At 41.1% G+C, this 27572-nt stretch overlaps 1 protein-coding gene across 2 annotated transcripts in view; it reads right to left on the bottom strand.

Annotated features, from left to right (window-relative positions):
- kcnd3 (potassium voltage-gated channel, Shal-related subfamily, member 3) overlaps positions 1 to 27572 on the bottom strand; it is an 89202-nt gene that overhangs the window by 12020 nt on the left and 49610 nt on the right. For both annotated transcript variants that reach the window (XM_088289785.1, XM_088289784.1), the window contains exon 3: positions 1364 to 1532. In XM_088289785.1, the coding sequence (XP_088145911.1) occupies positions 1364 to 1532 (169 nt within the window). The remainder of the gene's footprint in view (positions 1 to 1363; positions 1533 to 27572) is intronic.

Raw genomic sequence — 27572 nt, 5'->3', positions numbered from 1 at the left:
TCGAAATCGCACCTCATCTGGATGAAGGCTATTTCCGGAAAGAACACAGGCGGGCCAATGTCGCCTTGAGCGTACGCCTGCTTAGCCCGCTTCCACTTTGCCTCTGGCCTTCCTTGTCACCAACCTCCACTTAGTGCAACTTCACACATTTTGGTTATTTACCCAGAAAGGCAAAATATTGGAAACGGCTCTCGAAGTATGATGCAGTGCAGCTCCACGCAAATTCCGTCAACGCTAATTGGAGTATTAAATCAATAGCTCTCCTATAATAGAAATCTGAATGGATTTATGACCGTCAGCTATGTTTAAAAAAATCTGACGATGCATCACAGAAGAATGAGGACAGTCAGGTTTTGCCCTCAAACTATGATTAGCAGCCCCACTTTGTATTTGGACTAGCTGATGCCGCGAACAAATTTGTCACAAGCAGACAACAGCAACACCATTTTTTTTTTTCATGTCTTCAGGCTGAAACTTAAAAGACATGCAGAGTTACCACGTAGACAGTACGGTTGAATCTTCGAATGCTGTGGTCTAAAAACAGTTTTGATTGATGGATTTGATTCACATAATTCAGGGATGGGCAGCAGGCAGCCCCTTGACCCACACACACACTCCGAGAGGCTCCTTGATTAATAACCTTTCCAAAAAAATGATATAAATACTGTTGAGTGTATTTATTATTTATTTTGGGGGGAACCATTAAAAACACATTTCCTCTACTAATGGGGACATACTGCCAGGATGGCCGAGTGGTCTAAGGCGCCGCGTTCAGGACCCAGTCTCCCCAGGAGGCCTGGGTTCGAATCTCGAATTTCCCCATTGTGGGACTAATAAAGGCAATATTATTATTATTATTATTAAATACTCGCAGTTCAGCACCCTAGGATTCATCTATTTGCAGATTAAAAATTTTTTTTTTTTCAATATTTTAAATTGTTTATATGTCTCCGCTCCTGCTCTTATGTCCAGCAGCGTGTGAATCAAGTGTGCAGATCCCACATGATCAAAACAACCATGCGTGAAGGAGCTTATGAAGAAAACTTCGGCCGTGTCAGAGTAAAATAATAAAAAATGTATATTTATATATATATATATATATATAGATATATATAGAGTAACTTTTCTTTTTTTTCCAATCGATTTAAAATCTGGTTCGGAAGTCGGTGGTCCTTATGTGGTCCTCCAATCGCTCTGACGAAAAATAGTGGCCCTCTTCATCATTTAAGTTGCATCATGAATTTCTCAAAACTACAGAAAGTTTAAATGTATAACGTTAACAGATCCACAAGGGAAGACAACAACGACAACTCCGACTGATCAAAGTCTGGAGGTCCAAGTCAATAAAAAAAACAGCGTTCACCTGTACTTTCTGCGCCCGCCGTTTGTCCGCTCTCTGGTTCTGGTGATAGATGCGGCTAAAGTTGGACACGATGACAGGAACAGGCAGGGCGATTACCAGCACCCCACTCAAAGAGCAGATTGAACCAAAGATCTTCCCTGCGATGGTTTTTGGAACCATGTCTCCATACCTGCAAGAGGATGACATGGATAAAGACAACATGTTAGACGGATTTGTAGTGACAGCGGATCGAAACCTCGATGAAGTCGTCACAATCAGCCCATGACTGACTTGGGCCCTTTGAAAAAGGTCATTTTGATTCATGGCAATGATATGGCGATGTTTTTTTATTTGTTTGTTTTTTTTTTCTTCAGAGGGCCCTGGCAAATCATTCACAAGTTATTCAACAATTCACAGACACCATTAAGGTAAAATGAATGCACTTTTTTGGGCTTCTATACCCGTCAATGGCAGTGAATGAGTTAACTTTTAAAATCACGCGTCAAATGCCCGCAAAGTAGAACAACATTAAAACTGAAAAGCAACTTGTCCAGCATCGATAATTCATAACATATTTTTTTTTGGGGGGGGGAAGGGGGTGAATTTCACTTAGATATGCCCTGAAAGGCTGGAAGGTGAATTTCACACGAACGAGAGTAGGAAAGACAGCAGCGAAATAGAGCAAAGCCTCGCCTTTGTCTCATCATTGTTTCACCCCTGCAGAAAGCAAGGTGATGTGTCAGACGGTGAAAATAGAAATATCCTTCAGTGGTGAGGGAGCTCTCGCGGGGATGAAAATGCATAAAGGCGCAATCACAGAGGACTTCCTCCAAATCTCTACCTCAATCAGATGTCCTTTCCCCTTTGTTGGTTTGTTTGTATGATTGAGTCTTGACTGTCTAGCACGCGGGAATGCAATCTAATAATTGAAGTAAAAGAAAATGCATTTTGAGAGCCGTGTATCTTTTCGAGCATGATTGATGACATCATGCGGCGTTCAAATGCAAATTCTATACCCAAATGCGATTTGCGTGACACTAAAGACATACGCGTCGATTACAGTCAATAACTCATTTTGGCAGCACGGCTCATCTGCCTCTTCCTCGCACAGTCCATAATTTGCAACTTCATTGGAAATTGAAGTTGTCACAAATGTGAGCACTCCAGAGTGCAGCCAAATGTCAACTGGGATAGATTCCAGCTCACCTGCGGCCCGGATGTCCTGAAAATAAATAAATAACAGTTTGTATGTTGGCTTCATTGGGGGAAACAAGAAAGAAAAAGTCAATGTGTGCTTTGGTTCTTCGGCAGTATATAAATCAGTGTCACATGGAGTATATGGTACTCTCTCCTGGGTTTTGACAACAATGTGGTGTCCTACTATAGGCATTATTTCTCTGATGTGTCTGCAACGTGCAACATAGTCAAGCTCGTTTATTGCAGGTGTTAACACACAGCGTGGCTGTACATAGAAGCTGACCCGTTTCTTTCACACCAAATTCTTCCAAGCACACCATTGTGGACCTTGCCCCTTTTGATATTATTTAAATGAGCCAGATTGATGCACAAAACGTATGCCATTAAGTAGGGATGTAACGATAACGGTAATATCGCGATATTGCGATGTCAAAATGTATACGATATCGTCTTGTCATGTCACGATTTTAATAGCAGCAAATCTGCTGAAAAAAAGCCCAATTTGTTTAGCTTTTGTGCAGTTACAGCACCCTCTGCTGGTTAAGTTATTACACAGTTTAAATTGAATTACCCATTTTTTAGATCCATGCTAATTGCCAGATGAAGGGGAACGTTACACGTTTGAATTCCTCCACAAATTAACCGACAAATAAGTGTCTCAATAATCGGTGTTATAGGCATTGATGCACATTTAGGTTAATGTTCACTGGAATAGTTGAACTATATGTATCATTAGGACCACAGCTAATTAGCATTGTCTGGAGACATTTACATACAGCTGCTCATGTTCATTTGTATTTATATTTTATATTTCACAGAAACCACGCCGCCCCCCCCCCCACACACACACACAAGCATTTTAAATATCCCAAAGAGAAAACCTGGTCTGTTTATTGCTCACGTGAACAAATGTTCTAACCGATAAAACAGGCGTGGGCAAACTACGGCCTGGGGGGCCACATGCGGTCTGTTAAACGTTTTGATCCGGCCCGCCAAACTTGAAAAAAAAATGTAATGAATAAACCTTGTTAATGTTTTATTTTCTATATACTTGGGTGTGCCAAAAACAGATATTTTGTCGTTCAAAATTAAATGTTTTTTTTTTTTCTCCAATGAGGTGAGGTTACCAAAACACTCCATCCATCTGCTCCTGGTCCGGCCCCTCTGTCAAATTTTAGAACCCATTGTGGCCCACCAATTAAAAAGTTTGCTCACCCCAGTTATAAAAGGTCCCATTCCCATAAACTTTGCTTCAAAAAATAAAAATTGCTTCAACTAAACACGGCATTGTGAACTACATGGACCACGATACTTTGAGCTGCTGAGGTTTTTAAGTTATATGAGTTTTTATTTGATTTTATTTTTTTACAATATCACAAGCTTTCATACTGTATCATGAGCTTTTTTTTTTTTTTGGGTATCACCAACCTTGCCACTATATCGCGATATTGTATCCTGACATTTAGATATTCTTGCGTCCCCTGACATTAAGGTTATTTAATTTAATGAATCATCCATCCATCCATTATCTGTACTGCTTCTCCTCAGTAAGGTCGCGGGCAATTAATTATATATATTTTTAATATTCGAATGTCGAAAAGAGTCTGACACACGTACATGCCAATTGAGATGTAAAAGCGCTCAAATCAAACCCAACACATGCTGAACTCTAACACAGAAACCGTAAAGTATATTCATCGTCCCCTCCGAGAACTTTAATGGTCTTTTTACCCAAATTAGGCAATAACAAGCGCTGCATAACATTTAATCTCCTCCCCTCTTCATAAGATCTTCCTATTAGGAGGAATGAAAAGCTAATCATATTCATCTGCAAGCCTTCTATAATGGGATGCTATCAGATTGCTTTATAGAGGCTCTCCTCTTCTAATACTATAGTCAATTTGCCGCCCCCATTTAGTCAAGCTGGCCTGTCTCCAATGATAACATCTCTGAGCCATTTTGCATGGCGCACGGATAAAGATTTGCACACATTAAAAAAAAAAGAAAACTGTAAGCATGATGCAAGCGCATGTGAGTGATAAGCGAGGTTTGATACAATTTATTTCCTTCCTGCCTGGATGAGCTCTGGCATCTGCTTCCGACTCGGGAAGATGACATTGGAGCTGGAGAATGAGCCAAATGTTTCACATAGAGAAAAGATGAATAAGCAGTGAAGGGGGAAGCATACTTGAGGGAGAGAGATTGTTTTGCAGATGCACCGACAGGTCTCTTTGCGCGTTTTTGCTTCTCTTGCTAAGAGATTCTCAAATCCACCAATAAACAAATTGCCCGTGTACATACAAGCGCACGCACGCACGCACATACGATCAGAGGTAGAGGTGAGAAGGCCAGCCTTCGGTCAGGGTTGTCACAGCACATCCAGGTGTCAGTGTTAAATTTATAACCTCGAAGAATGCAGTGAGGGTTACCCAGTGGGGCCCGAGTGCGGTTGGGATGGTGTGATTGACAGCCTTGACGGAGGTGATCTAACAGATTTTTGATGATGTCCGGATAGTACGGCTTATTCATTAAAAAGAAGAATCCTATAAGAATATATTATAAAGTCAAACAAATAATAATTGAATACAATTTGAGCAGTAAATAATTAAATATACAGTCGCAAGAAAAATTATGTTTTTCTGAACTGACACCACGCAAACAACAAACAGTATAAATGTCCATGTTTGTATGGACACACAACATGAAGGTGAAAAAATACACAACCACCGAGGCTAATGACTTCTTCAAGAGTTAATCGGAGTCCGGAGCCTCCGAGTTAGGAGTCTGACAATTTAGAGTCCAATCAATGTGATGAGATTAGAAGTGTCGTTTAAAGCTTCCATGCTGTTGCTGTTCTGAAGAAACTAGGGGGTATAACCAAAAAAAAAAAACATTTTGAACCGGAAAATCGTTATCGTATATATCGATATACGTATTCAATTTAATTGGAGCACTGTATCATAAAAGCAAATTTGCAGAAGACAAAAAAAATATCATTGCATCACACTTTCCTGGACTGTATCATTATTCCACTGAGTCATTCCACTTTCAAATCGAACGGTCCCGGAATCGTCCCGCACCCCACATCTCAAAATTCACATCAAATCATGTTTTGGGGGCCAACGCACACCCCTCGAAAAAAAACCTTACTGCAAAATATCTCTCAGAACCGCAATTTACAATTGCTCACTTACATGAATTTACAAAATATTCAACAAGAATTGATGTCACGGAAGGGTCTATTTTCTAATAACGTGAGTCCATGCAATACATTCCCCCGGTACGGTCCCATTTGAAATAATTCTGTGCTCTTGAGTGGGCTCACAAATGGGTCTTTTTCGAAAGACCTGAATAAATTTGATATGAGAATTGAGAAAATTATCTGTAAAAAGCGCACACGGTGATGAATTGAAGCGTTTCTGTGAGACTGCAGACAATTTGAGAGAGATTTATTCCCGGTCATTTCAAGTGTCGAGGTCTGTTTTTGCTTTTATACCGCAATGTGAGGCACCCAAGTAACAGGGTGCCCTTGATCTAATCCTCCTTTGACCCATTTATTTCAACCATCCTTCTATTTTCTATGCGGCTTATATTCATTAGGGTGGAAGTTGCGCTGGAGTTTATCCCAGTTGACTTCAGGCGAGAGACGGGTAGCCTTGGACTCGAATCCCCAATTGCAGTCGCCACAATTAACTCATTCAATCCATAAGACGTATATATTCATTTTCAAAACTGTAGTCCCTGCCTCCCGAAGACGTATTTATACGTCTTTGCATTTTTATTTATTTTTTCCCCATGTTTTTATCTTTAGGACAATATCCTGTATGCCTTGCAAAATCAGTCAAAATCCAGAAATAAATGCTATGATTGAGTTGTTTGCTCTCATGAAATCAATGACATGGGCATCACTGTATATTTCATGATCACAATAAGATTTCACAAGAGATACATGCCATACACCAACCACATCATCGTAAACCACTTCCGTGCAATTCATTTGAATCGAAGTGCGTTCCCACGCGAGGCTTGACTCGCATACACAAGCTCCATTTCGTCTCTGTCCGATACTGTATTTGCATCCGGATCGTGTCAAACCTTGACATCCCAACAACAATCAGCACGTCTCTGTTGAGCACAGTGACAGGTTGCCTCTCCAGGCTTCTAACCTTCAAACAACATCCATCTGTAGCACCATCTGACTTTTCATGGCCACTCACTCGGGGGGAAGTAACTTGGATGATACATGGCTCTCTGGAAAGGGGACAAAAGGTCTACTATGATCCAGCCAGCAACGATAAGGTACATAGATCAATCACAGAAGATGAGGAGGGAGTAAGAGATGAAGGTCGAGATGAGAGGAGATTGGGAGCAACAAATTACATTCTGGACTGTGATGTGCTTAGCTGGATTAGTCCAAGAATATGTTTTAGTTTGGATTAAAAACAAAGGGGATGGTCAGACGGCAACTTTTAAGGCGTCTGCAGAGCAATACGACGTCAGCCGTCGGTACATGGCGTCTGTTTGGTGCAGCGGGCAAGTTCGGCCGACTCAACATGTAGAATCGGCCCGGGCTGTAAACTAGCACTCGGATTGGCTGTTAGCTAGCGTATCGGTACACTAGATAAGAACGGGAAGTGATGAAAGCTGTCGTCACATTGAGGGATACTACTTATCATGAATGCGCAGAACGTCCGGAGTAGGCCTGCACGATATGCGGTTTGAACATCGCGATTGATTATAGTCACATCGTAGGACGTGCAATGTTTCTTTTTTTTTTTTTTTTTTTTTTAGAACACGGAAACTTTGTTTGTTTTATAAAAGCAGCACTCTACACGATGCTCTACATTGTTGAGACTACACAAACCGTCTTGCTCACACCCCCTGCTAATTAGTCTAGTTTCTAATTTCAATATCGCAATGTACATCGCAGCCTCCCCAAAAATCGCAATGTCATTTTTTTCCAATATCGTGCAGCCCTTGTCCGGAGTAATTGCCGTCTCCGTCGGCTTTTGCAATGTGTGCTTCGGTCATTTCTGGTCTTACCTGCCCACTTCGAGGCCGACGCAACAGTTGGGCTATGATGGTCGACGTCAGATTTCTGTACAAAGGCCTTTACAAGCGACTTTGATTCTACGAGTGTCGATGCTCTAATGCGGTCCAGATTTCAAATTGGACTGCAAAAGTTTGCTGTTATGGAATGGCTGACACGCTGTATTGCATTGCTGTTGCCATTGTCCTGCAAAACTGCGCCATTGTTCCATCATTTCAAAGCAGCAGTATCACGACAATCCATTTTTGGAAGATTCAATAATAAAAACAAAGTGCCTTGGAACAACTCCACTCCAAATCTATTAATGAGAAAACTCGTTCCTTTCTTTTCAACATCTTGCGATATACGTCAGAGGAGAGCATGAGCAAGCCACCGGTCATTGTTCGACACATCTGTGCAACCCCTGCGGACATCTTGGGGCGAAATCCAATTCCTTGGCTGAACAGGGTGTGCCTTGGCCAGACAGACAGGTTATTTCCCAATTTGCATTTGTCAAGTGACACGTAGAAAATTCCAGAAAGAAACACACAGATAAGTTGATAAAGTGAAGGGTATTACTCTTTCACTTCACTGCACAGCACGGAAAGGTCATTATCATCACTCACTTCACACCCGGTCTCATACTGAATCACACTGAGGGATTAACATCATTTCTCTGCAACATACTTCCAGTTACTTGGGCACTTTTTTCCCCCCGCCCTGCAACGCTGACTTTTCACATCTCTGTACTTTCGGATTTAACTTTTAAAACAGAATACGCGCTTGTCTGTGTAGTCAGACAGGAGAAGCAAAGAGGAAACTTTTTTTTCCATGAGACAAAACACAATCTTTGACCCTAGCTAACTAAATTATCCTGCAGTATTTCAAAAACGGACAAGGATCAAGTCCTGACTGGCCTACGGTTTGTCTCCTTCGCAGTGAACCTGCAAAATCCCCCGGGTTTATAATTCCGAAGCTATCCAAAAGAACCTCATCGTTATCAAGCTTCTGCAGAGATTGCTACTGAGCTGATCAATTGAAATAGGCGTGTTGGAGGAGGGAAACATGTCAAACATGCAGGACAGGACCGGAGTGGTCCGCTCCTGTCCTAACACAAAAATTGCGCTCCATTCCATGCAGGGACGAGTCAAAAAGGAAAACTGTTTATCACATTTGTTCACGACACTTTTATTTTGAAAATCTCGCTTTTATTTTGGCGGATGTACCGTAAAGCAGGAAGTGTTGATGGCTCAACGATGTGTGGGCGGGGAAAATAGATTTGCGTCGTTGAAAGAGGAAGAAAGAGAGATCGCATCGAATCCATTTGCGATACACCAGAAGCTTGTTTACTCCTACAGAGGCAACGCTCGTGTGTAACACGCCATATTGTTGTTTGTTGAAATCTAAAGTTGACGTTTGAAAGCTTTTAGTTGTATGTTAGTGAATTGCTGTCGAATTAACAACTCATTTGTCTTGTATTATCTTGGAACGCATATGATAGTGATCAACGTGCCTGTTAGGTTCATTTATTTTGAGTTTCACTCTGTCAACGGTGTCAAGATTTCCTATTAAAGGTGAAAAACAACCAGAGGAAGTCTTGCATCATTTAAGACAGGGGTGGGCAAACTTTTTGATTGGCGGGCCGCAATGGGTTCTAAAATTTGACAATGGGGCTTGGACCAGGAGCAGATGGATGGAGTATTTTGTTAACCTCACGTCATTGGAGAAAAAAAAAATACATTTAATTCTAAATGAACGTGAACAAAAGCATTACAACAATATATGTTGTCTTTGAAAAACCACAGTATTTAGAAAATAAAACATTCGCAAGGTTGATTCATTTAATTTATTTTCAAGTTCGGTGGGCCGGATTAAAACGTTTGACGGGCCGCATGTGGCCCCCAAGCCAATGTTTGCCCAGGCCATCTTTTTGAGTTTAGCTTTCTGTCTAGCTTGGGCTATGCTCACACACTTCTTCGCGAGGACACTCGGACTATGCTGCTGCGACAATAACCAACTGCTCCACTTGGCTTTCAACTCATTTGCACAAATGTCTTTCTCATGTTCGCGCATCACAATGAGCAACCTCCTTTCTTTTCTAAGAAACCTACAAGTGATTACATTTCAGAAGTTGATAGAATGTGCCAGCATGTTCGTTCGTATGCACTTGCCTCTGTAATTACTAATTACCAGACTGCTATCAACGGAATGCTTCAGTAAAGCTACTTCCTCGACTAACCAGGAAGTGCAATTGAACAGAGAGGTTCCCCACATCTAAACATGAATTACGGATTCTCCAAAACTGTGCTCATGCCAGGTCACATACTTGTGGATTCAAAGGAGCTCCTTCAATTGCCCTGTGCACGGCAGGTGAGAAGCTACTCGGAGAGCATCGCCTGCGTGTACACACTTCATATCTCTAAGTGTTCGAATGCGTTCCAGCTTCCCCGGCCCCATTTTGTACGGATAACATCAGCAAAGGCCGTTTGTAATTAAAACCGGCAAGCCAGCTATCTCTGTGAGCTTGAGTCACGTTGTGGTAGGTGCGGAGACGCTGAGGAGCTGGGACACAATTACACTGAAAAGTGGTTCAATTAGGCTGCCGACAAGAGAAAACGGCACTCGGCTGGATTATGAATATCTGGAGAAATACGAGATTAATTAGCAAATGTGTAATTAAAGTTAATTGATCGCCTCTGAAACTTGGTGCCTCGCTATATTGTTCGCTCTTTAGCAACAAGAGATTCATTGAAGGATTGAAGTTGACATGAAATGATTGTGATTGAGTGATTGTCTTCATTAGTTTAATTGTACAGTATCAGAATCAGAATCAGAAATCCCTTTATTGTCATTGTACTCAAGTGTGCAACTAGATTAGAGAGCTCCCCTCTCCAGTGCAACACAACAATAATTCAGATACATATATAAATGAGATAAATAAGAGAATAGTTAGTGCAATGGAAAATAATACTGAATAGGATATATAAAAACACATCACGTGTGGTATACTTTGCGTATTACCAGCTTGTGCTGTAGCCTTCCAAGTGCTTGCCACAGCTGACCATTCCATTAATTGATGGAAGCACCCTTTGATAATCTGACGGGACCTTCACAAATGTCGTCATGCTTGCAAACACTGCTCATTACACTGTAAAAAATGGGGAGTGATATTTACTTGAAACATCTTTATAAATGTTTTTTCACTCAGAAATTCTAAGTAAATTGAGTTTTTGAGTACATTTTACAAGTTCACTACATTTCAAGAGTCACTCCAAGGTTGAACCCACTTGATGTTTTTGTATACACGTTTCATACACAAAGGAGCTCAATGCGGCAGAGGATCAAATCCATAATCTCAACCTTGGGAGACGGCCAAGCCTTGCCGCTGTTACGGTCCGTTAGTATATTGCTGTCAGGTGCAAACTTCGGAATCCTACAAAGCGTTTTTGGCCTCCTTTTGGAGATCGCCAAATCTGAAAGTTGTCGGTTCAATCATCAATCACATTGTGTAAATTTGTGTATGAAATGTGCCATGTGAAAAAATAAAAGCTAAGTTTTTTTTTTTTTATTCAATAAACCAATGAAATTTACTCAAAAAATCTTCTTAAATTTACTTAGAATGTCTGAGTGAAAAAAACATGACTAGATTTTTTTCAAGTAAACGTAACCCCTCATTTTTTACAGTGTAGTTGTGATGGACTAGAAAAATGAAGCTTCATGAAGCACTTGTGATATTTTTTTATTCCTCAGGGTGGTGCACTTGGTTTAAAGATGCAGTAGAAATTTCCATGACACGAGCCTTTATCTAACCAAGAGTGCCATCTAGAGGAGTCAAAAATGATCCAAGTGATTCATGAACTTTCACTTGTCCACCACTACGAATAAGTGAACAATTTTTTGCAAGGAACCGATCGCATTTCTTAAGAGGATGTGAAAAGTGCAGTTAATTTGTACATTACTTTTAAATCTCTCAACGACCTTACATCTTCAAACTGCTCAATCCGTACGCTTTCACACAGGGCCTCAGGTAAGATGATGAGCTGCTTCTGGGGGTACACTGAAAAAAGTGTTTGTTTAATTTTCTGACTTTTATTTCATTAAGTGGTTGCCCAAAATAAAATGATCCGTTCGGAGTTGCAATGATATTGTTCACCAAATTGAAGCACGTACGCTCTACTAGAAGCAACATTTACCAGGAATAACTATTTACCAGATCACAATGAAACAATGTAAAATTCCCGCGCAGCAATGCATGCTGGGATGTGAGGAGTTTCAGAGCTAAAAAAAAAAGCTCCGCAAATAACCGCTTTTTTTCCCCACAAGAGTTAACAGTCCATTTCAAGCACATACGGAGTTGCGCCCCGTGTGTCCTCCAAAAACATGCACATATCTAGGGCCGTTAATAGCGCTGCAAAGGCATATGGCGACTTGGAAAAGCGGCTGTTGTTGATGGCTGGTGGATTCGCCATGCCGGGGAGCCGCAGCGCCTCCTTTACAAAGCAGATGGAACTGCATGACACTGGACTGTATCAGTCAGGTGAGTGAGTCTGTCAATTTTAAGGAAAAATTGAAATTTGGAGAATATTGAAGGATGTTTGGTGATGTCTTTAAATTGACATTTTTTTTTGGCAAAAAAAAAAATAAAAAAAATAAAATTAAAAAAAAAAAATATATATATATATAATTGTATAAATGGGATTTTATTTTGACTACATTAAAAATTGCATTTTCGTCTTACGTCTGGTTAAAAAGTCGTATGTGGTAGCGTTTGTATGGACAACACCAGTGATATATTTTTCCCAGCTCTTGACCCCATGCTGTCATTTCACCCGAATAAATTACATCTCAGCAACACGTCTTCCCGGTTTACTCCAACTCTTCAATCTCCTCCCAGTGCTTGGCCTCTGCTGGGAGCAGTGTTGAGAGATGAAAAGAAGAAAAAGCTGCGCGCAAAGATAAGACTGCAGCTGAAAGAAGTGACACAGAGGATGGAGTTCACAGGTCATCTACAAGGAGCTCAAGGTCATAACAGCGAGGTCACTGCCGAACGCATCCCGGCATGCATTCAGGCATGGATCAAAGTGAAGAAAAGAGTAGTGGGAAGGGGGGGGGGGACATGAAAAGGGAAAGCCTGCAGTGAGGAGGGAAAAGGGGGCGGTCGGGTCTTCCGAGATGAAATGATCAGAAGATGAAACGAGTGGCCAAATACCTTCCAGCCATTTTCCTCCTATTTACGATCATGATTGCAGTTTTATCTCACAATGATATCTCCTGTGCTAAATCTACAAATTTGCTTCGATGCCTATAACACGATAGCATTCAACTAAATACCGACACGGTTATTTTATTCATCTTTGTCCGATAAGGTGCAAATTGTGCGCACAAATCCACTCGAAGAATCCCGATGAGGCACGTACGGCGCCGCAAGCCTGATGATTGACTTGCATAACGTTTTAAATTATTAAATGAAAAACGTAAAGGAGGGATAAATTAATTAAAGTGTCCTGCCTTCCTTCGCTGTGCTTCCGAGGGACTCCACAGCCGCGGCCGTTTTCCTCACGACCTACCGCTACATAAATATACAATTGGCTTTTATTCATTCAGGTAAAACTAATCTAAAGTACCATAAATAAAAACTCGAAATCTGCGATACGTCTGTCCTGATTCAATAATTTTGAGGTACGAGCCGTCGTTTGGGTGATTTATTTGCTTTGGCTTCAGGAGCAAACTTGAGATACAAACATTGGATAGTGGCAATGACTCAGTTTGTCAGATAGAATTGAGCAATAAAGCCTCTTCAAGTTGCTTTTTTTTTTTTTTTTTTGCCACACTTGGTTGACGTCTCCTGTCAAACTAAACATAAAAGAAAGAGAGTTACACATGCTGCATTTAAAACAACCACAACGCTTAGCCTTTAGTCTTACATAAGGAAAACTTTCATCGACAGGCTAACAGATAAACTCAACGCGTCAACGGTTATTTAAACACCAATGGTGCAGCAACACATGCTGTAGGCAGCCATCTGCGCTCACGCTCAATTTAAAGTGTCCAATCAACCTGCCATGCATGTTTTTGGGATGTGGGAGGAAATCGGAGTACCCGGAGAAAAACCACACAGGCACCTGGAGAACATGAAAACTCCACACAGGAAGGCCGGAGCCCACGACCTTTGCACTGTGAGGCCATTGTGCTAACCAGTCGTCCACCGAGCTCACAGTCATATATTCTATATTTTCGGCGAAGAATGACTCATATTGCTGCTGCTGAGGCATCGTGTCCAAAATGCCACAGAAATTGTATCCTACTGTAAATAGCATGTAAGAGTGATATTTTTCTCCTATAAAGGAAAATGGCAACATTTTCTGTCTTGGGGAGGAGCCTGGAAAGTATTAATGTCAACAGTGGCAAATATAACACATTTCAGTTAACAGCTACACTCAGTCACACTCAGGAGTTTGCTGCTTCAATCAAAGCTGTCTCAGTCAGATAAAAAAAAAAATATCTATATAGATATCAAACACTGTTTCATGCTTCCTGATTTATTGACCGTAAGCATGGACAACATTAAATCTCATCAGCGTCAGCCGCGCTGGTGGCATCGACTGTACTGATCTATGACCAAGTGTGATGGAGAGGCGGTCAATGCGCCCACATTCAGCTGGCTGCGAAATCCGCTTCGCGCCGGTCGGTCAACGTGCTATCCAAGAGTCTGATTTGACCAGGAAAAAGAATCAATGGAAATCCACTGATTACGTCGCTGTTTTATTTCAGTCCGGAAGTTTTCGAATCACACAGTGTTGTTCTATTTTTAACATTGCTGTTGGAAGAGTCAGTGATGGTTTCCAATATTTGACAAATATGTTAAAAAAAATAAATAATAAATAAATAAATAAATAAATATATATATATATATATATATATATATATATATATATTTTTTTTTTTAATGATTAAATACTTTATACTTTAAAGTAACTCCTGCTTGCTTGCATTTCAATCCACCACGCAAATCCGACAAATTGACTCAAATGTAATAATTCCGGGTCCTTGTCTATTCTCAACGGGTTTGGGAATGAAATAATAAAAAAATATATAAATTTCATTTCTTTCCTTTTTTTTTTTTTTTTTTGCTTTTACGCTAAACTCTCTTCACGCAAATAAACAAATAAAGATATCCAGTATTTTCTAATAATTTCTATTTATCCGAAGGAAAATAAGGAAACTATGCAACCTCTCAACAGTCTGTATGTCAAATGACCAAAACGCTTGATACCGTTTTTGAATAATGTACCTTACAAAATATCAGTGTTTCAGAAATTAGGAATTGGCCGCTTCTCAACACTTAGAACCAAGACAATAACTTCAATTGAGCTGTGATAGGCTCCAGCACGCCTGCGACTCTCGAGAGCACAGCTCATAATTTCCAATGGATTTAAAGTCAAAATAAATCTGTTCAAAATCGAAGCGATAAAGCCTCGAAGTACATATTAAACACATGAATATAAAATAGCGGTTAAATGTCTACACTCTCAGGATGAATCAAAGTGGGCGCAACAAGGGTAACCGTCAGCGTGAGTGCGTTAGTAGAGAAAAGTAGGCTTCATGAAAAACTAGGGCAACTTTGCCACTCAGGAGAGGTGTCTTTCAGCACAGCCTCCTGTCCTAGTTCCCTCCCTGACCAGACTTGCATATACAGTACGAGTTGTTTTTTTTTTTCCAGCTCAGGTGCCACCCCGGGCAGTGGAGAAAAGTTCAAGCGGGAGAGGGTGGGAGATGGAAGCGGGGCTCCAGGGCGGACCCCTGTTGGAAAGACAGACCTCTTTACTGGTGTGGAAAAAAACATTGCCAGCAATCCCTGAGGCGCAGGCCAAATGGCAAGGAAGTCTGTGCAAAGCTTGAATCCATTACCTGCGCATGTGCATCTGTCCGTTTGTGAGTCTTGCACGGTCAAATGAGTCACAACAGGACAGAGAGGGAAGTGTGCATGTGGGTGTTTTTTGTTTCCATGAGTGGGTGCCGGGGAAAAAAAAAAGCCGTCGAGTGACACTGAAAATATTCACTATTCCAAAAGTATGCGCAGCACACATCCTCCACAAGCACACTCACGCGTACACCCGCCGACACACACGCAACCACTCGCGGTGTTTAGAGAACCATGACGGAGATTATTTATCAACCAAGTCCCGGCACGGCTCTCCTCTCCAGAGCTTTCCAGTAACACATCACTAATTCATCCTTGGCATTTCCCTCCGCTCAGAAAGGGCCGCCTTTGAACATACATGCTGGCCCTTTAGCGCCGGGCCAAGTTACACCTCACCTCCCACTGGAAGCTTATACCGCATCAGAGTTGCAACCCACACCAACAGGACCTGGCCTCGTTTGTCAGAATCAGAATGGAGATGTAGGTAAATGCGCAAATATTTGATCTTTGCCGATGGCTACGCGTTGGCCCGTTGAGTGTCGGCTTTCCAGGTACGTTTAGCGTCATGTATTCTGACGCAGAATGGGAATCAGGTTTTTGTGACACCAATTGTGGATTCACAGGATGGTAAACAAAACGATTTCAGCTTTCAGTAAGTTCTGTATCTTGATCGTCTGTTATTTCCAAAACGGTCGACAGATGTACGGTGAAGTATTGGCATATAGTGGGCCCACTCTTAGATTTCATGTATTGATTCTGTCTGATTGCATCTTGACTGATCTCCGAGCGGGAGGCTGAAGGCGCGGTGGGTGGGCGGAGGTGCAGGAAAGAGGGCACGCCAAAAGGAAGACACTGTTAAATCTTAATTTGACAAAGGTCAGTGTTTCTTCATGGTCATGGAGGAAAAATAACCTTCAAAGGAAAGCTTGGCTGAAAAATAGAGAGACTCTCGGCGGGATGGCTCACCCACGCGGGAGAAATTGAAATCAAACCGCACGCTCAGCCTATGAGATGCTACGGAAATCGCGGCTTTGAAATTTACCATGAGGCAATTAGTTACCGTGGTGATGGAGGATGAAGGGAAGCTTTAAAACAAGCAAGCGGGATTATGTAAAATGTCACAGGCAAGTGAATGCGAACGTGCACACGGACGCGCCAAATAATTTTGATCACACGTCAAGCGTATCAGACATCTGTTGCTAACGCTAACGCTAATTTGCCAGATCGTGTCGCTCACAACCTCCCTGGCGTCAATAAGCATGTTGGCTTTTTATTCCACCAAAAAGGTCAAGTGACCAATACGGCACAATCATCAACAAAAGCATGTTCGTAGTGCTCATGACGTGCTCAGGTTGAAAAGAACAAAAGAGCCGTGACTCTAAGTGTCCCATTTTACCGCAAAAGCCTAAATAAAAGGATTATCATATTTTCATTGAAAATGCCTGTCAAAAAATGTATTATCAGAAAAATAAAACCACATTATTACCCAAAAGGCTTTCCTAGATGACTCATTTAGTCTCCTGCACTCTAAATGGCCTTTTTACTGGCTCAATGTCCACTTAAAGGGATTGCATTAACCTCTGTCACTCTCCATGGGCAGATGAGCTGCCCCCACCAACCCTTAAGACGTGTTCTGTATTTAACTTCCTTCTTTGGCAGGGATCCCTGCTTGGCTTCCATCCAGAAAATGCACGCACCCACACACACACACACACACACACACCCCCACACACACATGCTCGTACACACCATAAGAGAGGAACGGTCCACCGTGCTTTTGTCAAGTTGATCGCTGTTCAGGATCTAGTCTTGTTGAAGGTATTTTAAAGTTTAAGCAAACAAACGCGGTTGTATCATTTCAACAAAACTGTTACATTTTTAAAAGCGAGTTGGCGATAAGAAAAAAAAAAACCAGAAAAGCGAATAAATTGAAATAAAAAAAAATAATGATTGTGATGATTGTTATAAAAGGTATGAAGGACACAACCTGTCGTTTGAACGATTTTTATTTATTTTTTTATCCGACTTCCAGTCATTTACTGCCAAACTAACCATTAAACTAAAGAGAACTTCACATGTTTGCCCTCCGCTAGTTTAATGCTAACAAACTATAACATGGATATGCTAATGACTAGCATTGCTACATCCGGCATTATACCCCTTCTCCCGTAACGATATTTGGACACATGACAACAGACAATATAACAACACCCACATGCATATTTTCTTCATCCTCTGCGCAAAACAACGCATATTACTTCAGTTTACGGAGTCACTTACAGTACTTGTGAAAGTCTTCTTCATTTGTCTGACAATTTGCTCTTGCCAGAAGTAGTCACAATGACTTATCTGCAAACTGTTCATAATAAATAAATAAATAAATAAATAAATAAATAAATAAAATGTTTACGTAATCCAATTAATTAAGTTATTACAGTGGCTTTTATAGTCAATATGCTTTTTTCCTGATTGCCAAAAAGAACACACACAACGCCCCTTCTTGGGGGGCGGCTGGAACTTTGGAAAGCTCACGAAACAAATGAAATTCGTATCTCAAGGCACCACTGTAAGCGCAATCTGCTCTGTTTTTAGATGTGACAGAATGTGTCTTGTATGGAAGAAATGTGTTGGGGTAACAGCTTTGGTTTAATGACCATACATTTTGTCGTTCTGCAGGCATGACAGATGCCAACGAGAGACGTGTGTACACACTCGCACCCACACGCACACACACCCCTGGACACACACAATTTTGTGCATCTTCCTTTTCCCTCAACTCGTGATTTCACTCAAGTTGTTCCACAAGCATTTACATCTCGTAGCCAACCTGTATTTGAGATGCTCACAGATTGCCTGGCAGCCGGTGTGCATGAGCTTGTCAAGCGCGCGCTCTTCCCGCTCGTTGCCTTCTACAGCTGGATGTTCAGCCTTTTGCTCCGGTCCTCGGAGCCGCTGCAGTCAATCTTTTTCTCTCTGAGTCTGCTTTCTTGCTGCATTCTGTTGGACGTTTGTTTTGCAGAGAAACACGGCTCTAATGTCGTAGGAAATTTTGCATGACTTCAGTGTATCGCACTGGACCTAAATGAATTTTTTTCTTGAAACACAACTTGGGGTTTGGGATGAATGGAAAATTTGAAAAATATATTAGTTAGTAACTTTTGGTTCAAGAAAAAAAATGACCAAAAATTTCATTTTTGTGTTCAGTCATCAGTTCCGTTTTTTTTTAGTTTATTAAAACTAACAAAATAATTAAGACTAAAATTTAAAAAAAAAAAAAACAGAAAATGCTTTTTTTTTTAAAAAAAAAAAAGGCAAACTAATGAATCTAAAACCAACTGAAACGAACTTTTAGTTTTTACTACACAATACTGACCACGGTGTTTTTCTATGCTTGCACACAAGTAAAACACCAATAAAAAAAAAACTAATACCAAAACTAAACTGAAACAAAGTATTTTTGAACAAACTAAAACTAATAAAAAAACAACAAAACTGGAGACTAATTAAAAATAACTCAATTTAAAAAACAAAACCTCAAATTAAAATTAACTATAACTATAATTAAAATTCCAAATTCCAAATGTTATACTTGTGAAGAAGCTGAGCAATGTTTAATAGTTACTTGGAAGTAGATTCGAATACAGTCAAGTCCAGAACTTTAGTTTTTTTTTCGTTAATGGGTTTTACTGCTTACTACTTAGAGATTGTGTCGTAGCTAAAAAGAAAAACAAATGGTTGGGATGAAGTTTTTTTTTTTTTTTTTTATGTGTAAATTAAAGGACAAAGACTTTGGAAGGACTTGAAGGGCGAATATGAAACGGTATCTCTTCCATCCCACAAGGATCAGTCAATCAGTCGACTCCATTCCCGGGCGGCTCGAGAAGCTGCTTGAGAATTCTGGTGCGCATGTCGAATTTTAAATACATGCATAGTCTTTACATTCCTCCCATATGATGTCTTACTTTTCAATCAGGCTGTGTTCTTATTTCTATGTTTCCTGACTTGACTTGGGCCCTCTCAACAGAAAGTACTCGTGAGGTTGTACAATAAGTGTGATGGAAGCCAGACTCGGCAATTGCGTCACTCTGACTCACAATAAACATATCACCAATAAATGAGTCTTTCTCAACAATCAATTTTTAATTTAAAGTTGATTAAGAGGAATAAATTCCGAATGGAGGCATTTCCATAGTAGACATCGTAACATGGATTTATCGCAATTTCCCAAAGATGGCAACATCTTCTAGCCACAAACTAGTTGCGACTAAATCAGGATCGCCTCAGCCTGCTGCAGGAATGGCGGCAATCAAAACTGAGCATTATTAACTTTGTAGATATCATTACATTTTTCATGCAGTTATAATGTTGTTTATATGTCGTGCTATGAAATTCCTTCCATTGAGGTGTATATGTTAAAGCTAATGACTCTGTCACAACAATTCACCACAGAAGAGGAGGGAAGAATATTTAACATCAAGATATGATATACGCTCGCACACTTTTCTCTTCTTCAAGAAACATCCTCTTCCGACAATATCTTCCTGTGCCGACTTCATAGTTCCAAAAAGTACATTTGGAAGTCAGTCCTTTCCATACAGAGCAATAATCTCAAATTAAGATATTATCATTATGCAAGGCAAAAAAATACAAGGCGTCACATTATGTGAACTAATGTGGTTGCCAGTGGCGGTCGAAATGGCCGTAATTGATGTGGTCAGCGGCTCCGAAAGCAGAATTACCTAACAGGGTTATGGAAACACAACAGATGGTCACTGTGTTCTCTTTGGTAAACATTTGGAGTGGATCTGAAAGCTTTTCCATTGTCGAGACTGCAGGGCTGCAAGGCACTGCTGTGAACGTGCGCGTGTGTGTGTGTGTGTGTGTGTGTGTGTGTGTGTGGTGGTAATTCCATATTAGCCTGATTGATTGAAAGTAAAGACTTTCTTTTCCAACCTTATGTACGTTCTCAGCATGTGCATTTTGCATGATGACGATCTCTCAACGGATTCTCACATCGACTTAATCAGTGTGAAAATTTTAATAGACGCGAAGCTAATACACACGTCGGGCGCTTTGACTTACTCTGTTGTATGATGGTGTCGAAAGGAAGAGGATTTATAATTGTTGGGTCTGTCACTCCACATCTGTCATAGATAAGTGAATAAAGCGATACAGAGTTGTAGTTAACAAACAGTTTTTGAACAAACAAGTGAAAAATCACGTTACACTACTTCCGCTGCTGAAATACTGCATAGGCAAAACTTTAATGCCTGTCAGCTTGGAGCATATAAATAACCTCCGGCTGTGCACTAACACAAAGTTAGCTTTACTGAATTTTACTTGGGGGGGGGGGGTAAGAGATGCACTAAAATATGCATGTAGCAGTGCAATGTCGTGAAATATCCTCTTTGGGATGGAGAATAACAAAACAAAATGAACCTCTTAAAAGAGTAGTTTATGGTTTAGAATTCTATCATTCAATCTTGAGCGTGAGAATACGTTTGAAAGTGGAAATAATCCTCGACTATTGTACCCTGATGACCTGCTGTTTGTAACGCCGACTGTGCCCGTTTGAGTTGTGACTGCTGACAATAGCCGAAGAATTGCTTCTGAAGTGTTTCGGGCAATATTATCAGCTCATACTCAGACAAATGCTTCAGAACTGCAGATGGACAATGATCAGAATTACAATCACCTTTATTGGCCAAGTATGTAAAACCCGCACGGAAACTGTCTCCTGTAATATGGTACACGAGGATTGCAGTAACAAGCAAGTGAGATTAAAAAAAAAGACATAAGTACTGAAAGTCTGACTACAAAAGCAACAAAATGTTTTTTTTGTTTTTTTTTAGGCAACGAAATGGAGCATGCGTTTCACTTGCTGAAGACAAAACTGAAGGTAAATTGCCCTGAGCCAAAACAAGCAGGAGCTGAAGAAATTTGAAGCAGAGGCCTGGCAGTACATCAATGTGCAGTAATTAACTGCGAAGGATTTGCGAGCAAGTTTGACAAAATATAAAAGAAAGATGTATGACTGCTGCCTTGTCACATTATATTGAGGCATATATATACGATAAAAAAAATGATGCGTTGAATTTACTCATTTCTATTTTGTCAAGTGTCTGCACACAATTGAAACATCTGGATTTAGACTATTAGACTATTTAAAAAAATATGTATCTGCATCCAGATGATTTTAATTTGTGCAACCACCTCACCAAATAAAATTGACTAAATTCAACACACAATTTTTCATTTTATTTTTCATTACTTAAAAAAAATGGATTCAGATAAATTAATTTCACACAACCAATTGGCGAAATTAAATTGAGCAAATTCTTTTTTTCTGCTGGAATTCCGGCACCGTTCACCTGATTTGGTTTAACACTTTCAGTTAAACCAAATCTTGTTGGTTTTATTTCAAATCAAATGTGATGTTAAGGGCCAAAAACAGCGCCCTTCTCCTAATTCTATTTTGTCAAGTGAAACATCTGGATTTAGATACACTATTGAAAAACAATATGTATCTGCATCCAGATGATTTTATTTTGTGCAACCACTTCACCGAATAAAATGGACTAAATTCAACACACAATTTTTTATTTTATTTTTCATGATATGAAAAAAAAATCTGGATTCCGAAAAGTTAATTTCATGCAACCAATTGGCGAAATTAAAACGAGCACATTTTTTTTTCTGCTGGAATTCCGGCACCGTTCACCTGATTTGGGCGTAAATAGCCCCAAACTAAAACTGAAAGTTTGCAGTTAAACCACATGTTTTTGGTTTTATTTCAAATCAAATGTGATTTTAAGGGACAAAAACAGCGCCCTTGTCCCAATACTTACGGGCCTGACTGAAACTCATCAACACTGTGGGACAGACTAACGCTGAGTGCCCCAACCGAGACCAACGAGGCTATGCCGGCTTTTATAAATATATTCAAATTACAAATAATAACGGTAAATCAAAGACAGGGGAACCTAAACCTCGGCAGCGCCACTCGTTAACTCATTTAATACCATTGACGGATAAATACGTCAAAATCCATTTTTTTTACTAGGCTGGTCGTGAATGAGTTAATGAAGCCCATTTGATCCCGAACACCAAGTTGAGGGATGCACTGGGCAAACAACAATATAGGCTGTTTACGCAAGACGATGTGGCAATCTTTAGTTCCACGCTGTTTCCTTCACAACAATCACGAGGCTCTCAAGTCCCACACAGGCAAAATTTGGGTTCCATTAAGCAACATTCAAGCTGCCTGGTCCAGAACTCCCATAATTGGAAGTCTGTAATTTAATCAGCTTAGTGAGGCCATTAGAGTTTGTTTGAAATTAACCACTAAATCAGCGAGTGGTGCAAAGTTGAGCAAGTGTAAAATTACGAGCCTTTCAAGATCGCAAATAGCAGCAGCCCAAGGCAAGACGCTGAGACACAGCAGATAGTCCGATCTGGACGGGCAATGTGGATGAAAAGCCCTCACCAGACCTTTCTGTCCTCCCTACTTCCAATGAAGGGACTTTGGACTTTCACGCTCTGACAGACTCAATTAATTGAGGCAAATTGCGATGCCCTTGGGGCTCCAGCGGCTTTTGGATCATTTAATCTGTTCTGTCTTGCACCTGTATCCCCCTCCGGCATGGTTTTGGGGCGATGCCTGACTTTGGGCTGCAGAAGTGTTACCGACGTCAACCGAAGCAAATATTTCTGCGAATTATATTTTGTTCCCACAGGACTTGAGAAAGCACATTTTTCCTCAAGGTGCCGACGTGAAAAATAAAGTTGCCTTGTCACAGAGCGAGATTAGGCAAACACGACGAAAACAGAGCCACAAATCAGAAAGAAACAAGCACAAACATTCAAATGATTCTTGTACGATCCGCTCGCCGTAGACACGGGAACAACCCCAAGAACAAAAAGGATGAGAACAAATCCCATGTAAGCAGAAAGAACAAAGTAAGTGACACGGCAAGATTCATGGCTGCAAAATGCAACGCAGCAAGAAACGGCTTGCAGCAGGAAGGCAGTGAAATCCAGGCGGCTAAATTCAGCATTCATGGTGAGCGCCAGTGAGCGTTTAAACAAGTGTTGTGATTCCTACCCGGCCCACGCCGCATATCGAACTGCATCAGTGTAGCACGGAACAGGTCTAGCGGGTCATCGGCAGTGAGAGCGGAGGCAGCTGAGAATAGCCTTGTAAGGCTTTGCTGACAGCCAGCCCGCCGCTCAGACTCCAAAGCAGAAAACACCGGCCGGCTGAGCCGTTTGTTTCATGTGGCGCTCAAGAGGGCTGATGGGAGGTGTGTGTAGGGTTTATGTAGGCTGGCAGGCACAGCGAGCGCTAACAAACAAAAGCAGGAAATCAAGGAGGAAGAACACTCGCACATTAAAAGCTCTCGTGCCGCCGCGAAAGCCCGGGAAAAATGAAAAAAAATAAATTGTCAATGAAATAATCAAAATGATGTGGCATCTCTTGAAATAGATTCTTTTACGCTTGTGCTTGCCTGCACTGATGAGTTCTGCGGAGAAGGATGTGCCTGCTTTTGAATACTAATCCTGAACATGGCCACATGTGGTTCTGGAGGCAGCTGACTTTGAGAGAGAGTCGGGGTACACCCTGAACAGGGTCACCAGGAACATACACACAAACAGTCAATCCATCCACTTTTTGGTCGTTAAGTATTCAACCTGGAAAGTGAAATCAGAACTGCTGAAAGCACGAGCAAAAACAAAGAACTATGGCATACTCAGTAGTGGATCTCCTGTATGGGTCTTAAAATTAATGAGCAGCACAAGTCCGATGTTGGCTCAGGTCTAAATCTGCGCAGGGGCAGGCTAGACCATGTTTTGGTATTTTCGCAGATGCACACCGCTCGGCATAGCTTAAAACTTTGCCGTTGTGGGTGTGAACACAACTGATTTCATTTGCCGCCTTAAGAAAAAACTTGACTTAATCCTCTTCAAATTGGCGCGTGAGCCATGCAGTCTATGGCATTGCCGAAGGAGAAGCTGACGAACTGGGGTCCATGTAGGAAATTTAAACTTAAGAATGAATGTAACAGCCATTTTAAAGCAGCGATAACCTCTCCCCCTCCATGTCCCCAAAATACCATTTGTACAATTCACTGAGATTGAAAACAAAAGCAATAGAGCCTCACACTGAGCGGTTTTACACCGTAGATTGTGTAGCTGCACCAAATGGAATGAAATCAAAGCACCTTTTGCGGCGTCATGTTGTGCCCGATTCCTAATAATAGCAGACACACACATGAACAACCTGCCGACCTTTGCTATGTAAGAGATGTAACAACTTGCGTGGACACCAAAAGGTCATTCTCTATCCATTGGACGACTCCCACAAGCCTGAATGGCAACCTCAAAGGGAAAAAAGATGTGACAGTAAATGTGTCCAGAGAGGTCAATGGAAACTTAAAGTACCCTGAAGGGAACCTGATAACAGGTGAACGCACTTGTGGGGACGATTACTTTCAAGGAACTTTGGATGCCTTTGGGTTTTAACTTAAATAGGAGGTCTGACAGGAAATACAAATCGAAAAGGCTATTACTCTAAGAGTAAAACACAACAGGAAAAAAAATAGAGGACTTGTTCTCCCTTTGCTTTGTGCATATAGGTCACGTCAAAAGAGCCTTCAAAAATTGGAAGTTGGAAGTTGACGCAGAATGCAATATTTCGCAGCTGCAATTCACATTCGCAGGTCCAAATGAGTTGATGCTTTTGTACTCCATGTCGTTGTTCACGTGATTTGAAGCAAAGCAAAATTCACCATGACAACCATGTGATGTCACCGTCTTTTCTTACTGGTGACGAGGACATAAACCGGAAGGTCTGCTGTTCACAACAGCAGGAGACACGAAGCAAAAATTATAACTTTGAAAATTATTTGGACAACCATGGAGGCTTGATTAGATCTGCATATGAGTGAATTTTAATAGGGCACAATTTAGAAAGACATCTATTAAGTCATCAGTGATCTACCGTATTTTCCGGACTATAAACCGCTACTTTTTGCGGCTAATACAACGGTGCGGCTTTTCTGTGGATTTTTCTTTCACCAGTAGGGGGTGCTTTATAGTTCAGAAAATACGCTAAATATATCTTGATTTTTTTTTTTCTCTTGGGTCGGTTCCGTTTTAATTAGCAAAGTTGTTGCCGTGTTAAAAGGCACGGATTTAAGAATCTGTTTTTAAGAATCTGTTTTTTTTTCAACATAGAAAATTGCGACTTATAGCCTGGTGCGGCTTGTATATCGTTTTTTTTTTTTTTTCTTCTTTTTTTTTTTTAAGAGTTGCTGCGGCTTATATACGGTTTCACCTTATAAAATACGGTAATCTAGTGGTCCGAACCTTATACCCTTATAGCAGGTACCACTTTCAGCCCAGACACTTTCTCCATAGACTGAGTTGAAGTGTGGAAGTGATGACGGCGTTAACGAGCAGTCAGCAAGAGCCCGGCGGGGAATTTATTTATCAATATGCGTGTCCATTCTAAAACTTAATTTCAAAACCACCTGGTGAGCATTTGTCATGCTTTGGCTGAATATTGCATGCTCGTTTTGAGCTTTTGCGGTCACGGTAACTCTTTAGTGAGGTGATTCGAATAAAATATTTTCGTGTGTAGTGTGAACCACGGAGCCATCTGGCCTGGGCTTGGGAGGTCCCAAAATCAAAAAGCTTTACTCAGGATATAGTACGCAAGCTGTGCGATAGTTATTTTTCATATTAGGCACTTTCAATAATCATTGTGCTCAAATATCAACTCACATAATGCAGAATCAGACGGGATTAATCCTCGTGATCATTTCATTAAATTCATCTTGTTATGAGGCTAGACAAAAGAGCAACATCCATCGTTTTGTTTTTGTTCTACCGCAGCCTCCTAAACAAAAAAAAAGTCACTGCATGTTGCAGAAAAATCCATTCTGGTCTGCCAACAGTTGGCATAATGATTTCAGTGCAGATGTATTCATTGGTAGAGGCTGTCCTTCATGTTCATGATTTTTTTATTAGGGCCGAGCAGCGAATGCTGTAAGGACCCTTTTGTTTTTGGAGAAATTCTTCTTACTATTATTATTCTCCGAAAAGACTCGCATTTTTGAGGTTGTAAACGTGAACCAAATTTTGCACACACATCGGGTCTGGCGAAAAATGTTATATTTTATCATCGCGATGCACAAGTACTAAAATATGTGTCTGCAGCGCCCCCTAGTGTGGTACATTGGGAATTCATCAAAGCCTTGCCCCGGTAAGTTTGACCGACGGCTACGAAAATTGGGAGACATGTGTAGCACCCTCAGACGTACAAAAAAATCCTTTAGTACCCATGCCCTAACATGTACAGCGAGTGAGTTACGAGTATTTGAAATCTGTCCCATTTTTGCACATTTCCACGGGGTCATACGTTTGCCCGATCCGTCGCAACCAGGTTCTCTCTTTACAAGCGCTTGCAATCACGGAGCAAAATCCCACTTTCATATTCCGGCGTGCGCTCGCAAACGAGCCTCCGCTGAAAGACGCTGGGTGCCTCCAAGCTCCTTTTGAAGTTGGAACAAAGAGAATTCTTGCTTCTCACGGCTGATAACTTTCCTTCACTCCTTTCATTCTTTCTCCTCCCCCCCCCTTGCTCCTTCCTTCTTTCATTTACCAACTCCAACACCACCGTTTCTTTTTAACTTACCCTCCCTCTTTAAACAGTGATTCATCATCTCAGCTTTCGGCGCCAAGTATCGTGAGGGAGATAATCTGTGATGATTTGGAAACGTTTCTCCACCGCTGCTGCAATTTCTGACGACACGAACGCAAATTAGAGAAGTGGGGCGACGAGTTGGTTTCAAGGTCAAACAGCTTGACCATGGAATTCCATTCCTTTGACACTAATGACAACATTTTGTCAGTACGGCGTAGTCTCTTCAACGCAGTAATGAAAGCAGGGAAAACCGACACGTCGATGCAAAGCAAACAGGTATGCGGGAGATGCCGCGATGGAGAGACAGCGTGATGCACGCACACACACACACTCATCTCTATTCAAGCCTGTGGAGCTGCCGCACCTCCGTGCTGCG

Source organism: Idiotropiscis lumnitzeri, chromosome 3, assembly GCF_059441095.1.
Source record: "Idiotropiscis lumnitzeri isolate Australia: NSW breed Sydney's pygmy pipehorse chromosome 3, RoL_Ilum_1.0, whole genome shotgun sequence".
Lineage (NCBI taxonomy): Eukaryota > Metazoa > Chordata > Actinopteri > Syngnathiformes > Syngnathidae > Idiotropiscis > Idiotropiscis lumnitzeri.
This window is presented reverse-complemented; position numbering and strand designations above follow the sequence as displayed.